At 45.0% G+C, this 15,046-nt stretch overlaps 1 protein-coding gene across 1 annotated transcript in view; it reads left to right on the top strand.

The window, feature by feature from the left end:
• Positions 1–2,689: 2,689 nt before the first annotated feature.
• Positions 2,690–15,046, top strand: part of SEZ6L (seizure related 6 homolog like) — a 239,932-nt gene continuing 227,575 nt past the window's right edge. The window contains exon 1 of the mRNA XM_072600100.1: positions 2,690–3,186. Within this exon, the coding sequence (XP_072456201.1) occupies positions 3,096–3,186 (91 nt within the window). The 5' untranslated portion in view covers positions 2,690–3,095. The remainder of the gene's footprint in view (positions 3,187–15,046) is intronic.

The following is a 15,046-nucleotide window of genomic DNA, read 5'->3' as shown; positions in this document are numbered from 1 at the left end:
ACAAGTAGTAAGCAGCAGAGTCAGGATATGAACCCAGTTCTTCTGACTCCAGTTAAAGAACACAGGCCATTGCACAACAGTGCCTCTTCCAAATCTGAGATCTGATGATGCAAGTGCAGATTCACTCTGAAATGACATTCTCCCTCTCAGCACCAGGTGCTTATCTTTCCCAGTCTGTGCGAGCACCTTTCTTTTCCTTTTTTCTCTATCTGTCTCTGGGTCTCCTCTTCCTTTATTCCTTCTTTTTTCTTTCCCTTTCCCAGTCCCCTTTTCTTCCTTTTCAGTATTCAAATCAACAAGCATTCATCAAGGGCCGGCTATTTATTATAAGGTGTGCCTGCCTTGGTCCTATCCCTTGTGCCTATAAGTATTTCAGCCACCCACTTAGAATGCTTTCATAGTTCAAGAGATTTCTTAATCATGTCTAGGAACTCTCTGGAGTCCTTCTGTTGGAGGTGAGGTCAGTAAGGAGGGGAACTACAAAGATATTAGACAAACTTATTCATCTCTGCCCTAAGGAGTACAGTAGAATGGAAGCTTCTGGGGGTGGGGGCTGTATCTCTTTTGGTTTATTGTTTTCACTCCCAGTCCATAGCACAGCACCTGGGACAAAGTAGCCTCTTAATCAGTGTCTGTTGAAATGAATTGGGAAAAATAGATGAAATTCAGGGTCCCTCTGATGAAACCAACAGTACATATTGAGAATGGGCCTCTGTGACCCTGAGGAAATCACTTAACCCCAATTTCCTCCAATATATGTATGTATATATATATATATATATATATATATAGAGAGAGAGAGAGAGAGAGAGAGAGAGAGAGAGAGAGACAGACAGACAGACAGACAGACAGACAGACAGACAGACAGACAGAGAGACAGAGACAGGGAGACAGAGACAGAGACAGAGACAGAGAGAGAGAGACAGAGAGAGAGAGAGAGAGGCAACAGTGTATCTATCCTAATGGAATGGCTTGAAGTCTAGAGTCCTGAGTTTGAGTCCTCTCTCTTCCAAGTTACTTCACTGTAGGCCTCAATTTTGTCTTCTATAAAATATTGTTGTTGTTGTGTTCATCTTTCGTTGCCAAAGAAGACCATGCCATCAGCGACATGATGACATGACTTGCACTTGACTTTGTTTTGAGTGAGTGAGGGCTGTACAAGGTCACCAGCCTCTATAAAATGAATCTTTAACTAGAACCAGGGTGGGAAACCTGCCACCTCAAGGCTACATGCGGTCTTCTAGGTCTTTAGGTGTGGCCTTTTGACTGGGTCCAAGTTTTAGAGAACAAATTCAGTCAAAGGGCCACACTTGAGGACCCAGATGGCTACATGTGGCCTTTCCCCACCCCTGAACTAGAATCCCTGGAAGGGATTTCTAAGATCCCTTCCAGTTCTCATGTTCTCTGATATGGCCCTGGACCTCAGCAGGCAATGAATTATGAGCTATTAGATCTAATTCTTCAGTGCAGGTAAGTGCTTCATGATGATGTAGGAAGCGCTCTCTCTCTCTCTCTCTCTCTCTCTCTCTCTCTCTCTCTCTCTCTCTCACACACACACACACACACACACACACATATAATCTTTAATAAGGATTTCTAGCTTCACTGCTCCTTCTAAAGTAACATTTGTCCTGTTGTTGCCTATGAGAATGCTCTCCATCTGCTCATTCTGCCTGCTAAAGAGGCCTGCACGTATTTATTTAAACAAATGAGGGGTCTTCTAAATTGAGGTGAACCAGGGATAGGAGAGAACTAGGTGAGGCTGCTCAGTCATCAGAAGAGAAGAATCGCCAACAGTTGATAGGTTCAATGCCCAGAGTTTCCCTATCCAATTCCTTCCCATCCCTCAGAGACAGAGGATGGCTCAAAACAGGGCCTCTTACCGGCAGGGGAAACTAAAATATTAAGCTTTCTACCTTTATGTGAATGGGGACTCTAGGTTCTTTGCACCAAGCTGGCTCTGTAGGCAGGGGAGCTAGGGTGAAAGTAAGGCAGGAAGGGTCCCACCCCCAGGGGGTTGCGTGAACCTGATTAGGGCAGGCTACCTGGTTTAAATGGGGAAGTAAAGGTCGGAGAGATAGAGACTTCTGGGACAAAGTATCAGAAGCACTAGATTTGGAGTCAAAAGCCTTAGGCTGGAATCGAAAAGTGCGTGACCTTGGTCAAGCCATTTGCCCCTGTCTAGACCCAGTTCCCTCCTGAGCAAAATGAGGAACTGGAAGTCCATGGTCCCGAGATTCTATTGGGGCGGGGGAATGGAGACTGCAGGAAGGGAGGCTAAAGAGGAGAATGTGCAGAGGGAGACAAGGGTGAACTTTGAAACGAGGGGCACCTGAGGGTGGAAATCAGAGCAGAGGGAGAGAGTTCCCTACGTGGAGGCTGCGGGAGAAGGAGGTGGAGGACCCCTCGAGAGAAAAGAGGAAGGCTGGAGGAGGCCGGACTGAGGGGGGCGGGGCGCGGGGGGGAAGGACTCGCTCTGGCGGCCACGCGGAGCCTCTTTCTTTCGCTCCCCCTCTCCCCCTAGACTCCCCTCCCTCCCTCTTTCCTTCCCTCCCTTCCTGCTCTCCGCTTGGCACAGCCTCAGCCCTAGTCGGTTCCCTCCCTCCCTCCTCTCTCTCTCCCTCCTCCCTCTCCCTCCTCCCCCCGCTGCCCGCCCGCGCTAGCTCCCTCGCTCTCTCTCTCTGGCTGGCTCGCTGGCTGGGCGCTCCCCAACAGCCGCCGGGATTGCAGGGCTGAGCGCGCCTCCGGCCGCCTCCCGCAAGCCTGCCGGGGCTCCCCTGGCCCGAGCCCCCTCCCCGCCCCGCCCCGCCCCCAGCCTGGCGTCCCCTCCCCCTCACTTCCCTCCCTCTCTCCCCACGCGCACGGCGGGACCGACCCGGAGCCTCGGAAAGCCCTAGCCCGAGAGCAAGGGAGCCGGCCCGAGCCCTAGCCCTCCTTCCCTCCTCCCCCCTCCTCTTCCTTCCTCTTTCTCCTCCTCCTCAGTCTCTCCTCCCTCCGCCCTGCTCCTTTTGGACAGCCCAGTCCGTGGGGCTGCCACTCGCTTGGCTGGTGGGCTCTCCTGAGCAGCCTCCACCTCCACAGCGGTCTCCTCCAGGATGCCCGGGACCGGGCCGCCAGCCGCTGGGCGCCTGCCACTCTCCCTGCTGCTCGTCCTTCTGCTGGGGAGCCAGGCGGCTCAGCTCGGAGGTAGGAGAGAGCTTCCCCTCAATCTGGGCTGTCGCGGGGGGCTGTGGAGGGGGCGCGGCGGGCAAAGTTACAGAGAGTGGCGGGTACCAAGATACTGGGGTGGCGGCGCGCTTTGGAGTCAATTCCGACCTGGGGGTCTGCGACGAGACCGGGGAATTCCCTCTTTCTCTGCGCTCGGACCCCACGGGTAGCCAGGACACAGTCGAGCTGGTGGTCCCTTGCTCTTTCCGGGTCAGGGTTGTCCCAGGCTCTAGCGATCACCCCCATTCCGACACACTCATACACATACTCCAGGCCAGAACAATCTCCTCACCTACCCGGGATCCCCGGGATATGAACACGCAAATGAGACTCCGGGGCGGGGCGGGAGTTGGGGGCGAGGGGTGGGGGGTGGGGGTTGTCAACGAAGGGTGGATGAGCTTGGGACGTGATAAAACCGTGAGAGAAGGTCGAGGAGTTTACCCCAGGACCACTCGTTCCCTCGTCCAGGGGTTTCCAACGGGGACGTCCCGGATTGGGAGTGGGGGAGGGCTTGAATCTGTGTCCCCGCTTGGATCCCGGGGGAATGGAGCTCTCTGCGGGGACACCTCAGCCTACGGCCTCCCAGCAACTTCTAGGGCGTCGCTTCCCAAGGGAACGAGCTGATCTGAACCGGGAACTTTAGGGGAGGGGGGGGCGCATGAAAGAGGGAGGCAGGCTCCTAGCTTGAAAGAACTCCCATATTAGGGAATCCTAGTGGACTCCACCCCTCCTCCTTTCTCACGGGCTAAGATCTCCAAGCACCACTAGCCTAGAGTGCTGAACAGAAAGTCAAGACTGCTTTCAATAGTCTTGCGCTTTCCTGGGGAGACAGACGGGTTTAAGAGAGAGGGGCTCCTTTTAAAGCCTTCTCATCTCTCCGTTCCTGACCCCACCCTCTTCCTTACTCCCCTAAGCCCACAGGTCCCTTGGATGGTCTCTCCAGAAAAACTTGAGGGGAGGGGAGGAAGGGGAAGACATTCCTAAACTCAAAAAGGGGTGAGCCAAAGAGTTAAGGATTTGGAACTCAAAGACTCTGAGAAGGCTCCATTATTATTTCTCTTTCAACCATCGCCAGCTACACACTCCCCAGTACCGCGAACAGCGCCCCTCATGTTGAAAGAACTAACAGGGCTGGGGCGGCCCAGGTTATGGGTAGAGGGGAGGACATCCTAAGCAGAAACCATTTGGGAACAAACATTTGCCTAGTTCTAGGCTCTAGTCTGGCCTGCCTCTGACCCCAGTCTCGGTTTAAGGGGCTCATCTCTTCTCTTTGGCCAGAGCCCAGGCTCTCCCACACCTGCGTGTTCAGCACTGGAGTCTGCGGACAGCTCCCAGCGCGGGGGCGCCTTGCTTTTTCTCCTTCAAGTCTAGTTTTTCCAACCAAAGCAGGTTTTTTAATGCATCCAACAGGCACTATTATATCCAGTTGACTCTATGTCTACGTGTGCAGACTAGAGAGAAAATAATGCATAACCCTTTGTTTAACAAAGCATATCGTTAAAGCCCCCGGGGTTGATGAGCCAGTCATATTCACAATTTACACAAGGCTTGGACAGTCTCATTCAAAACAATTGCTTGATTTAAATAAGTCCTTTCTTGCCACAGCGTGCCCCATCCTAATTAGCTGCCTCTTTCAGCACAAAGGCTTAATGCCTTTGAAATTTTCGCTTCCCCACTAGACCACCCCCTTTTGAAACTGGGCACTCATAGGATAAAGAGAATCCACCCTGTAGAATCCCATGATCATAAAAGAGAAGTCGTCAACTAGAGAGAACTCTGCCCTCAAACCATCATTATCTCTGCCCACCAACCCTTCTCCCACTCTTCGCTAGAGGCCCCTCGCACAGAAGGCAGGGCTTAAAGACAAGATAGTGACATTTTAAACTAAGCCAGGAATTCTGATTTTGAGCTCCTTTTACCTTTGACAGATGAGGAAACTGAGTCCTGAAGAAATGAAGTAATTTGCCTTAGTCCAGACAGCAAGTTGGTGGCAGAGCTAGGGATTACAATCTAAGTCTCCTGACTCCACGTTCAATGATTTTTCCACTACAAATTCCCTGATCTTCCAATGAATTCTCACATTTTGTCCAGCTGCCCAATGCTGCATGACTAGCCAGCATATATTTTTAATTAACTTTAGGTCAGCAACAAATTAAAGTCAACTGATGTAATACTTACCAAGGGCCCATTAATAGCCATGCTATTCTAACTTCAAGATATTGACTCATAAGAGAATGAGTGAAGATAATCGAGATAGTTCCTGCTAAGATGGTAGCATCAAAGGTGGCCTTCATTACATTTGACCTTCATATTAAATTTCCATTTTTAATGTCAGGAGGCAGAGACATATAGCATAAAGAGGCAGTTCTTGTCTTTGGCTTTGATGCTGTTGTATGACCTTGCGAATTATGTAACATGACCTCTATGGATCCAAGTTTACTCATCTATAAAACAAGGGGATTGGACTAACCTACAGTTCCTCCTGAATCTGACATCCCATGTTCTAGCTTCCTTTTTGAGCTTCAATATTCTCTGTTCTGTGTCATAAGGTCCCTCCCAGCTATTACGTTCTATGTTCTGAAGTCCCTTTCAGCTCTGACAGTCTATATTCTGTATTATGAGGTTCCTTCCAGCACCAACATCTCATATTATAAGCTCTCTTCTATCTCTCACTTCTCTGTCTCTCTAATAAAAAGATCCCAAATCCATTCATGCCTGATCTAGAAATAGTTGCTGATGGATAAAGCCTAAATCCAGAACTCCTTTTGGAGAAAGTTTGGAATACTTGAAAAGGACTTGCTTCCATGTGACTCCTTTTTTGTCCACGTGCCATTTTATTTTAAGACACGAAAAAGCAAAATCTGAATCTTGGGGGTATATCATGCCAGTGGTGCTATATCTTATGGGGAGATTTGTGGGAGGAAATGATAGAAAAGTGAAGGCAGGTAGTGTCATAAATGTGAGGTTGTATTAGGTCTCTTGAATTTTTAAAAGAAATATTCCTTATGAATCTGAGATTTGCTATTTCTGTGTTCTGAGTTCAAATCCAAGCTCAACTGTATGTATGATCTTGGACAAATTCCTTTCCTTCTTTGGGCCTCAGCTTCCCACTCTGTAATATGAGAGGGCTGCTATCTTAAATTCCTTCCAACTCCAAGTCCTTTGGTGCAAGAAAATCCAAACTCAAGGCTTTGTGTCCACATGGTTAAAAATGGTCATTGTAAGTTTGTGTTTACTCCATGATGCTTCCTTTATGAGTCCCCTAGATGTCCATTTATAGCTACTTCCTCAGGAGGATCTTTCTCTCTTTGGCTGATGGAATCTTACTGGTGTTCAGATGATTCAGTTGGGCACAAATAAGTCAAATGATTCATTCTCTCCCCCCTTCCAGGAATAAATGGTGTATCTCATCAGGCTGGGGTGCCTTGTTCTCTACATCATGTTCCAAAACACATCCCAGCAAGTAGCTTGGTGGGGAAGGGGGAAAGGCTCATTTTTAGTTTTATTTACATTTTCAGTTTCCCATCACTAATCTCCACTAGGGGATGCTCAAGTGAAGAAGAGAGATAATAAATTGGAATAGCTTCCTCTCCCCAGGTCAGAAGGAAGAGGCATGTGATAGATGTTGACCCACTCAACTCTCAGGTACATAAATGAATTGAATGATTAAGAGAGAGCTCTGCCTTAATTTCAATTTATCTTTTGTTCTCTCTGAATGAATAGTGTGAATGGAAAGAGTGCTGGACTGGGAGTCAAAAGACCAGGTTCAAATCCTGACCTTACCACTGACTAGCTGGGGAGCTTTGGGCAAGTGACAACATCTCTGGACCTCAATTTCCTCCTTTGTAAAGTGGAGGGGTTGGACTAATATGGCCTCTTAGGTTCCTTCCAGCATTAAGTCTACTCAATTCCTATATTCTTCGGTGTCATAACCATCCCCACCAAGAATTCACATCTATAAGAGAAATACTAATGGCCACCATTTGTTAAGGCCTAGCTCAGGTTCTGTACCTGAAGAATTCTCTTATAACCAGCTTCCCCAAATCATAAATGGTCATTCCATCCTCAGATCTCACAGTCCTTTCTCTGTATCTCTTATATACTTACTGTTCTTACTATGTCCATTTGCATATGAATGATCTTCTATTAGATGTTAAGTTCCATGAGGCCAAGGATCAGTTCATGCAATGCTTAGCACAGTTCTCTGAACTCAGCAGGTGCTTAATAAATGTTTGTTGAGTTGGACTGTTGGCAAGAATAAAGATAGTCCCTTCTATGTTAAGGAGGAAGATGAGGAGAAAAGGGATGTGGAGTGGTGATTGATATGACAATGAGGGAAGATTCTCTCAGGATGCATTTCTCTAACAGCAGGTACATCATAAATGCACAAAGGTCCTTCACAGTATGCAGTGGCTAAATGCACTCAACTGGATGTGAAAGGCCATGAATGAACTGTGTAAGAGATGCTGGTTGGCTCTGGCTTACCTCTTAGGGGACTCAGGTAACTGAGCACTTTGGAACAGGCAGCCAGGGTCCATCATGGGAGTTGAGCTGACACAAAGGAGGCAAACTCCTGTTGCCAGAATGAAGCAGATGGCTGTGACAATTATCTGGGTGATCTAGGCCAATGTCACAGGGGTTGAGAAGGAGAGGGACTTGCCTGGATTACCCCACATGCTTGCCTTTGGTTGCTGGGAGTTTGGCAAGAGCTGGTATCTGTGCTCCAGATCCTTGGTGCTCAGCCTCAGCTACTGAAAGATCCTGGTGTCTCAGGTTTGCCTCCAAGAAAATATGGGCCCTTGTGGGCCTTTGCAAGGAGGCAGGACACAGAGCAGGCTCATAGCGACAAAAGAAGTTCCTAGTTAGATTGCTCTTTTCTAGGAGAAAGGGATGAAAATCCAGAAATCTTATTTAAAATGCATGTGACATAAGAAATGTCCTGGGTAGGGTAAGATGGCAAGGGGGAAGAGAGACACCAAAGACATCCTAACTAAGGATAAAAGCACTAGACTTAAATCAAACTTCTCTCAGCCTCAGTTTCCTCATCTGTAAAATGGAAAGTTTAATATCACCTATATCAGAAGGTTCTTGTGAGGATCAACATATAGCAAAAATGCCCCCAAAGTTCTTTATAAATGTGATTCTAGTGTTATGGCTGGTAGTGTGGTGGACAGAATCCTGAAGACCTCGGTTCAAATCCTGCCTTGGACACTTACTAGTTGTGTGACCCTGAGTGAATTATTTAACATGACTGACCTATCTGAGCCTCAGCCTATTTCCTCCACTAAAATACACTGCCTTATCACACCATACAGACTCAGACTGTTTTCTTTTTTGAAGAATACGAGAACTAATCCCTGCTTTGCTTTCATCACAGGTGAAAATATGACCTTAGAGGGTTGTTACAAAAGTTTAATGAGATTTTAGAAGTGTGTGTATGCATGTGAAATGCTTTGAAAACCTTTAAGTGCTATGTAAATGCCAGATCTTCTCATAATTTATATTATTATTGCATAATAATATTAAATCAAATAAAAATATTTATACAAATATACATTTATATAAATTAAATAAGTAAAATAATAACATTATTATATTAGATGATAATCCCCATTAGACGGTAAGCTCCTTGAGGTCTGAGACTGTCTTTTGCCTTTCTTTGTATCTCCATCACTTAGCACAGTGCTTGGCACATAGTTGGCACTTACTAAGTATTTTTGATTGACTAAGATAACAAGTGAGAACTTGTTCTGCTTTACAAATGCAAGATACTTATTACAAATGTAAGATTATTATTCATTTATTGTTATTGTTGCCATGCAATCATTTATTATATAATTATTATTTTGCGCTTTACATATTATTATTATTGCTTTATGAATGAAGATACTTATTACAAATGCAAGATAATTATTTTTATTCACCTACATGATACACCCAAAGTGACAGATCCAGAGGAAGGGAAACAAAGGGAGATCTAGGCAGGAGGAAGGCATTGGACTTGTCTGGTTTGGTCAAGGAAATGTGCTGGGCTCTCAGTTTTCCTACCTTGGATCACTGAGGCTGAAAATGAGAAAGCTGGACTGCTATGAGGACATTTGTCACAGAGGGTGATGTGGACTACTGTCCACTAGAGGTAGTGATGAGACTGCAGAACGCCTCCTATGCACTGTGAATGAAAATGGAAAGAGCTCCATGGCTGAGCCCCCGGGCCCCAGACAGTCCGTGGTTCTGGGGGAACATTCTTTAGTTTGTCTGCAGTGGCCACCTGACCCTTGGCTCCTGAGCTCCTACAAACATTGTGTACTTCGTGTATGCTGAATGTTGACTGAAGGGAGGGAAATAAGAAAAAAATCCAAGGGGATTTGCCAAAGGCTCTGGGGGAGAAGTAAGCACTCACAGTGATGTAGCAGTTAATGTTCACAAGGCATCCCCCACCTTCCTATCACTACCCGTATCCCACAACAACCCTTGGAGGTAGCAAGCATAGGCATTATTATCCACCATGTAATACAGAGAACTGAGCATTCAGATCTGGCTTTACCACTTTACCACTCCCTACATGGTTGTTATGAGCAGCTAGATGGCACCACAGTGTCTAGAGTGCTGGGTCTGGAGTCAAGAAGACTCATCATCCCAAGCTCAAACCTGACTTCAGACCCTTACTGGCTGTGTGACCCTGGGTAAGTCACTTCACCCAGTTTGCTTACGTTTCCTCATCTATAAAATGAGCTGGAGAAGGAAATGGCAAACCACTCTCATATCTCTCCCAAGAAAACCCTAAGTGAGGCCACAAAGAGTCAGCCATGACTTTAAAACGACTAAACAACAAAAAACCTATGTGACCTTGGGCAAGTCATTCAAACCTCTCTTAGCTTCAGTTTACTTACCTGTAAAATGATAGATTTGGACAAAATTCCAAGGTTCCTTCCATCTAAATCTAGGACTTCTATTTTATAGATTTGTAAACTGAGGCTCAAAGAAAAGGAGAGTGGTTTACTCCAAGTCATTCAGATAGTAAGTGCCAGAACCAAAATCCCAGTCCAATTTCCTTATACAAAATCCAGATTTCTTTCCTTTGTACCAAAGCCAAACTCTACTGGGGAAAGTTTTTGTGAATCCTAAAATCAGAATATGAGTATCTGGGACTACGCATGTACCTTGGGCATTAGACTTAGAGTCAAGAAGACCTTGATTCACATGTCACTTTGGATATTTATTAGCTGTGTGACCCTGAATAAGTTACTTAACCTCTGTCTAACTCAGTTTCCTCATAAGGAAAATAAGAAGGTTGAACTAAATGGACTCCAACCTCCCTTTTAGGTACAGGTTCTGATCCTAAAATCCTGGATATGTATAGTTGATGCATCCCATGATGATGTCGCATGACACTCCCTGAGACAGCACTGGTGCACAGGAAAGTCACGTGATTGGGAAACAATGGCCCAAGAACCAAGAGACCTGGCTTTACTGCTCACTAGATGACTGACCTCCAGCCCATTAGGTCATCTCTGTGAGACTTGCTTTCCTTTGTAAAATGAAAGGGCTACACTTCTTGATGTCTTCAAGGTTTAGCATTCTAATCCAGGGGGCCTCCTAACCCTGTGTTCTAAGGTCTCCTCCATTTCGATATTCTTTGCTCTGAGGCCCCTTAGGTTTTGTTCTAAACAGTGTTCAAATATTCTAAACCCTCCTTTAATTCTGACATCCCCTGTTCTAAGTCCCCTCTCAGCTCTGACATTCCCTAAACATTCTTTGTTCCAAGGACCTTCTCAGCTCTGATATTTTGCTCCAATATCCATTCTAATTCTCTCAGTTTAAGATTCTAGAACTCTTGTACCCTTCTGCATGGTCCTCTGTTGTCAAAGACTGAAATGCATGAACTCCCATTCATACAGAAAGTCCAAGGTGTACCCTGATTCTAGGCAGTCTGTCAGTGGTAGGAAACTCTCAGGGGACAGAAAAACTCCAGACTCCAAGCCTTCTGAAGTCAGGGCTAAAGCAAGGTTGGACTTTGCCATTGTGTCACAGTTTTTCCCTATAGCTAAGTGGCTGCATTTTCCTGGGCAGCCAGGAAAAGGAAGAGGCTATCCTTGAAAGAGGGAGGCCAACACTGGCCCTTTGCTTGAGTTTCTCCTACACGTACCCTTCTAGCTCAGGTGATGGAGAACAGAAACAGACAAGTGTAGGAATTTCTGCTACCACAGCCCCCAGGCAGACTTGTAGGACATGCAAAAACAGGCATATACAGCAGTCTGAGACATCTTATAATTTGCATAACATTTCCTATTGGTTACTTAACAGGCATTGTGTCATTGGTGGGTCAAATGTTGATTGACAGATCAGCCAGCCAGTCACAAAAGATGCAGGGACATTGAAGACATCCTTACCCCTCTACTGATTCAACCCAAGGTCCCAGACAGCAGGTTGAGGATGCAAATTTTGGACTGTTGTTCCTGAGATGTGAGCTACTCCTGAATCCTGCAATGACTTCAATGATTCAGCAGCAAGTATGCTGGATTGGAGTCAAAGGACCTGGGATCAAATCTTTACTCTGCCACATATTCCCTTGAAACCTTGGTCAGTGCATTTCTCCTCTTTGGATCTCAGTTTCCTCACTTGTAAAATAACGGAGATTGCATTAGGTGACCACAACAGCCCCTTTCAGTTCTAGAGCTATGATCTTGTTTCCACTCCCCTATTCCTTCATAAATTATTGGGGAGGGTAGGATGAGGAATGGGGCTAAACAGCTGGAATTTGGACATTCCAAAGGGTGGCAATATCCCCTCCTTCAAATGCCCTGGCTAGAAACCTTAATAATGACTAATGTTTGATGTCTTTACTCTTCTCTCCTTCACACATTCTCAATTAAATTGATTCTTCTTAGACTTTGAAGACAGAACTGGGACCAATGAGAGAGAGTTACAAGGATGCTGATTTTACCCTGAAGAACCAACTAAGATAAACAATGCAAAGATGGAATAGGTGTAACCTTGGATAGGTAGTGATCTCTGTCACTGGGTGTATGAGGAGGGAATGTACTGGATGTAACTTGTGTTGCCTATGCTGTAGAATGACTAGACTAAATGCCCTTTGAACTTTCTTCTAGCTGAGACTACCATTGTTCTGGGGTACACAGACTGATTTTGTACCTTCCTTTGGGAATCAAATTCCCTGATTTCACAACTAAACACTATTAGCTGGGCTTTCTCTATTCCTTCCCTATTCCATTAAGGAGGGAAAATATTTTGAAGTAAGTACAATTTGACCTTTCAGTGAGTCCCCTCCCCAACTACCTGCCAATGTTCTGATGGCATCCTAGGAAAGAGATCCCCTGCCTCAGAATCAGGACACCTGGGTTTTAATTCCAGTTATAACATCAATGCTGTGTGTTATCCTGAGCAAGATAATTTCCACTCCCTGGGCCTCTTTCTCTTCATCTACAAAATCATGGGATTGAACTGGATTGACTTCTAAGGCCCCTCCCAGTTCTGAAATCTTATGTTTTGAAGTCCCTCCCAACTATGTTCTAAGGCTGTCTTTAGCATTGACATCCAGTGGTCCATATTCTAGTTCCATCAAGCTCTGCAAGCAGAATCACTAATTCAATCAATCAATCAAAAACTTTATTAAGTGCCTACTATGTGCCAGACATTCTGCTAAGTGCTGACAAGACAAAAAAGGCAAAAGATAGTCCCTGTCCTCAAGGGGCTTCCAGTCTAATGGGGGAGACAGCATGCAAACAAACATATAAAGTAACTATATCTAGGATAAACAGGAAACAATGAACAGAGAAAAGGCATTAGAGAGGTTAGGGAAGGTTTCCAGTAAAAAGGAGAGATTTTAGCTAGGACTTAAAGGAAGCCAAAAAAGTTAGTAGTTAGAAAGGAGGAGAGTATTCCAGTTCTAAAATCAGTTACAATGTGGCATTTTAGGTCCTAACGTCCCTTTAAACAGTAATATTCTATCAATCACATAAGAAGCCTTTGTTATGTGCCTACTACATACTGCGCTAAGGTCTGCAGATAAAAATACAAGGAATAAAATAATCCTTTTCCTCAGGGATCTTTCATTCTAGTGAAGGGGACTTGTGTATAAATATATGTATAGACAAATAAAGTTAAGAAATACAAATAAATACAAGGTCTATAAGATGGATAGTAGGACACTGACAGGGCAGCTAGGTGGCACCATAGTGGATAGAGCACTGTTTGGAATCAGGAAGACTTATCTTCATGAGTTAAAATCAGGCCTTAGTCACTAGCTATGTGATCCTGGGCAAGTCAGCTTCTCTCAACTTCAGTTTCCTCAGCTATAAAATGGGACTAATAATAGTACCTTTCTCACAAGATTATTATGAGGATTAAATGAGATAATAGGTATTATCCTTTGTAAACCTCAAAGACCTGTCTATTATGATGATCACTACTAAATCCTGGGCCCCAGATATCACCATGTAGATGACCACTTCACCATGTAGATGACCACTTACTCATGGGAGGTTTGGTGTTGAATATAAGAGATATTTAACCCTCTTAATTGGACTTGATTGTATTGTATGTAGCTCAGGCTGGCTGAGCTTGCCCATGGGGAAGGTGGGCACCAAAGAACTGCTGTGGGAGGGACTGCCATGTAAAACTAGGCACCTTGTGAGACTGAGACCAAGCCTGCAAGTGAAACTGATTCTGGTTTTCCCAGATAGCACATAGCCTTTAAGAGGCAATGCTAACTGTTCACTTATAAGTGAAATATACCAGGTACATCTTTTTTTCCTCCCCAACTATGATAGTTTCAGTAGACCTCCAATCAACTTTGGGGATGGAGAAAAGATCTTTCTTAACCTTTCCCCTGCTGTCTCTCTGAAACAGCTTCTTTCCACACCTTTCTGACCACTGAGCTGTCTTTAACCTCAGCCTTTGTTCTTCTTCAGTTGTTACGTTTATGTCCAACCCTTTGTGACTTCATTTTGGGGGTTTTCTTAGCACTTATTTGACAGATGAGGAACTGAGGCAAAGAACATTAAGTGACTTGCCCAGAGTCACGCAGCTAGTAAAAGTCTGAGACCAGATTTGAACTCATGAAGATGAGTCTTCCTGATTCCAAACAGTGCTCTATCTACTGCACCAACTAACAGATGTTTAATCAAACAGGTCACTATTCTAGGCAGTTAGGTGGCACAGTAGACAGAGTACTGAAACAAGAAGATCTGTGTTCAAATCTAGCCTCAGACACTTGCTAGCGACCCTACGTAAGTCATTTCTCTGTCTGTTTCAGTTTCTTCCCTTGTAAAATGGGAATAATAATAGCGCCTGCCTCCCAGGGTTCTTGTCAAGATAAAATGAATTCATATATCTAAAGTGCTTTGCAGAAATCAAACCAACACATAAATGAGAGCTATCCTCCTCATCATCATACATGGGGTCACCCCATAACTTAAGCCTTTCCCAGGGACAATCAGTCAGTTCTGTGGGTTTCTAAAGGTTTACTTCCTCAAAAGTATTTTGAGGGAGTGAAAGGTCTCCTTTACCCCCCAGAGACGGAACCATTCCTAGATATTAGAGACCATAAGACCATTCACAGGTAGGAGAAGGAAGGCGATACCAACTTGAACTTCCAACTGAGTGTTAATTTCCATCTTGGAAATTGGCAAATGCTACAAATCAGGGCTTGGTTTACTATTTTACTGATTGTCTAGACTTAAGATACTGATGGAGGAAATACATACTAAGCTTAAAAGTATATCATGAATTTTTTTTTCTCAGAGGGCTGATTGTTAGATACTTACCAGCATACCCCTGGGTGCAACGACCTACCAAAGGTCACACATTTAGTAAGTTA

Source organism: Notamacropus eugenii, chromosome 4, assembly GCF_028372415.1.
Source record: "Notamacropus eugenii isolate mMacEug1 chromosome 4, mMacEug1.pri_v2, whole genome shotgun sequence".
NCBI classification, from domain to species: domain Eukaryota; kingdom Metazoa; phylum Chordata; class Mammalia; order Diprotodontia; family Macropodidae; genus Notamacropus; species Notamacropus eugenii.
Note: the sequence above shows the minus strand (reverse complement) of the source record. Positions and strands in the feature narration are given on the sequence as shown.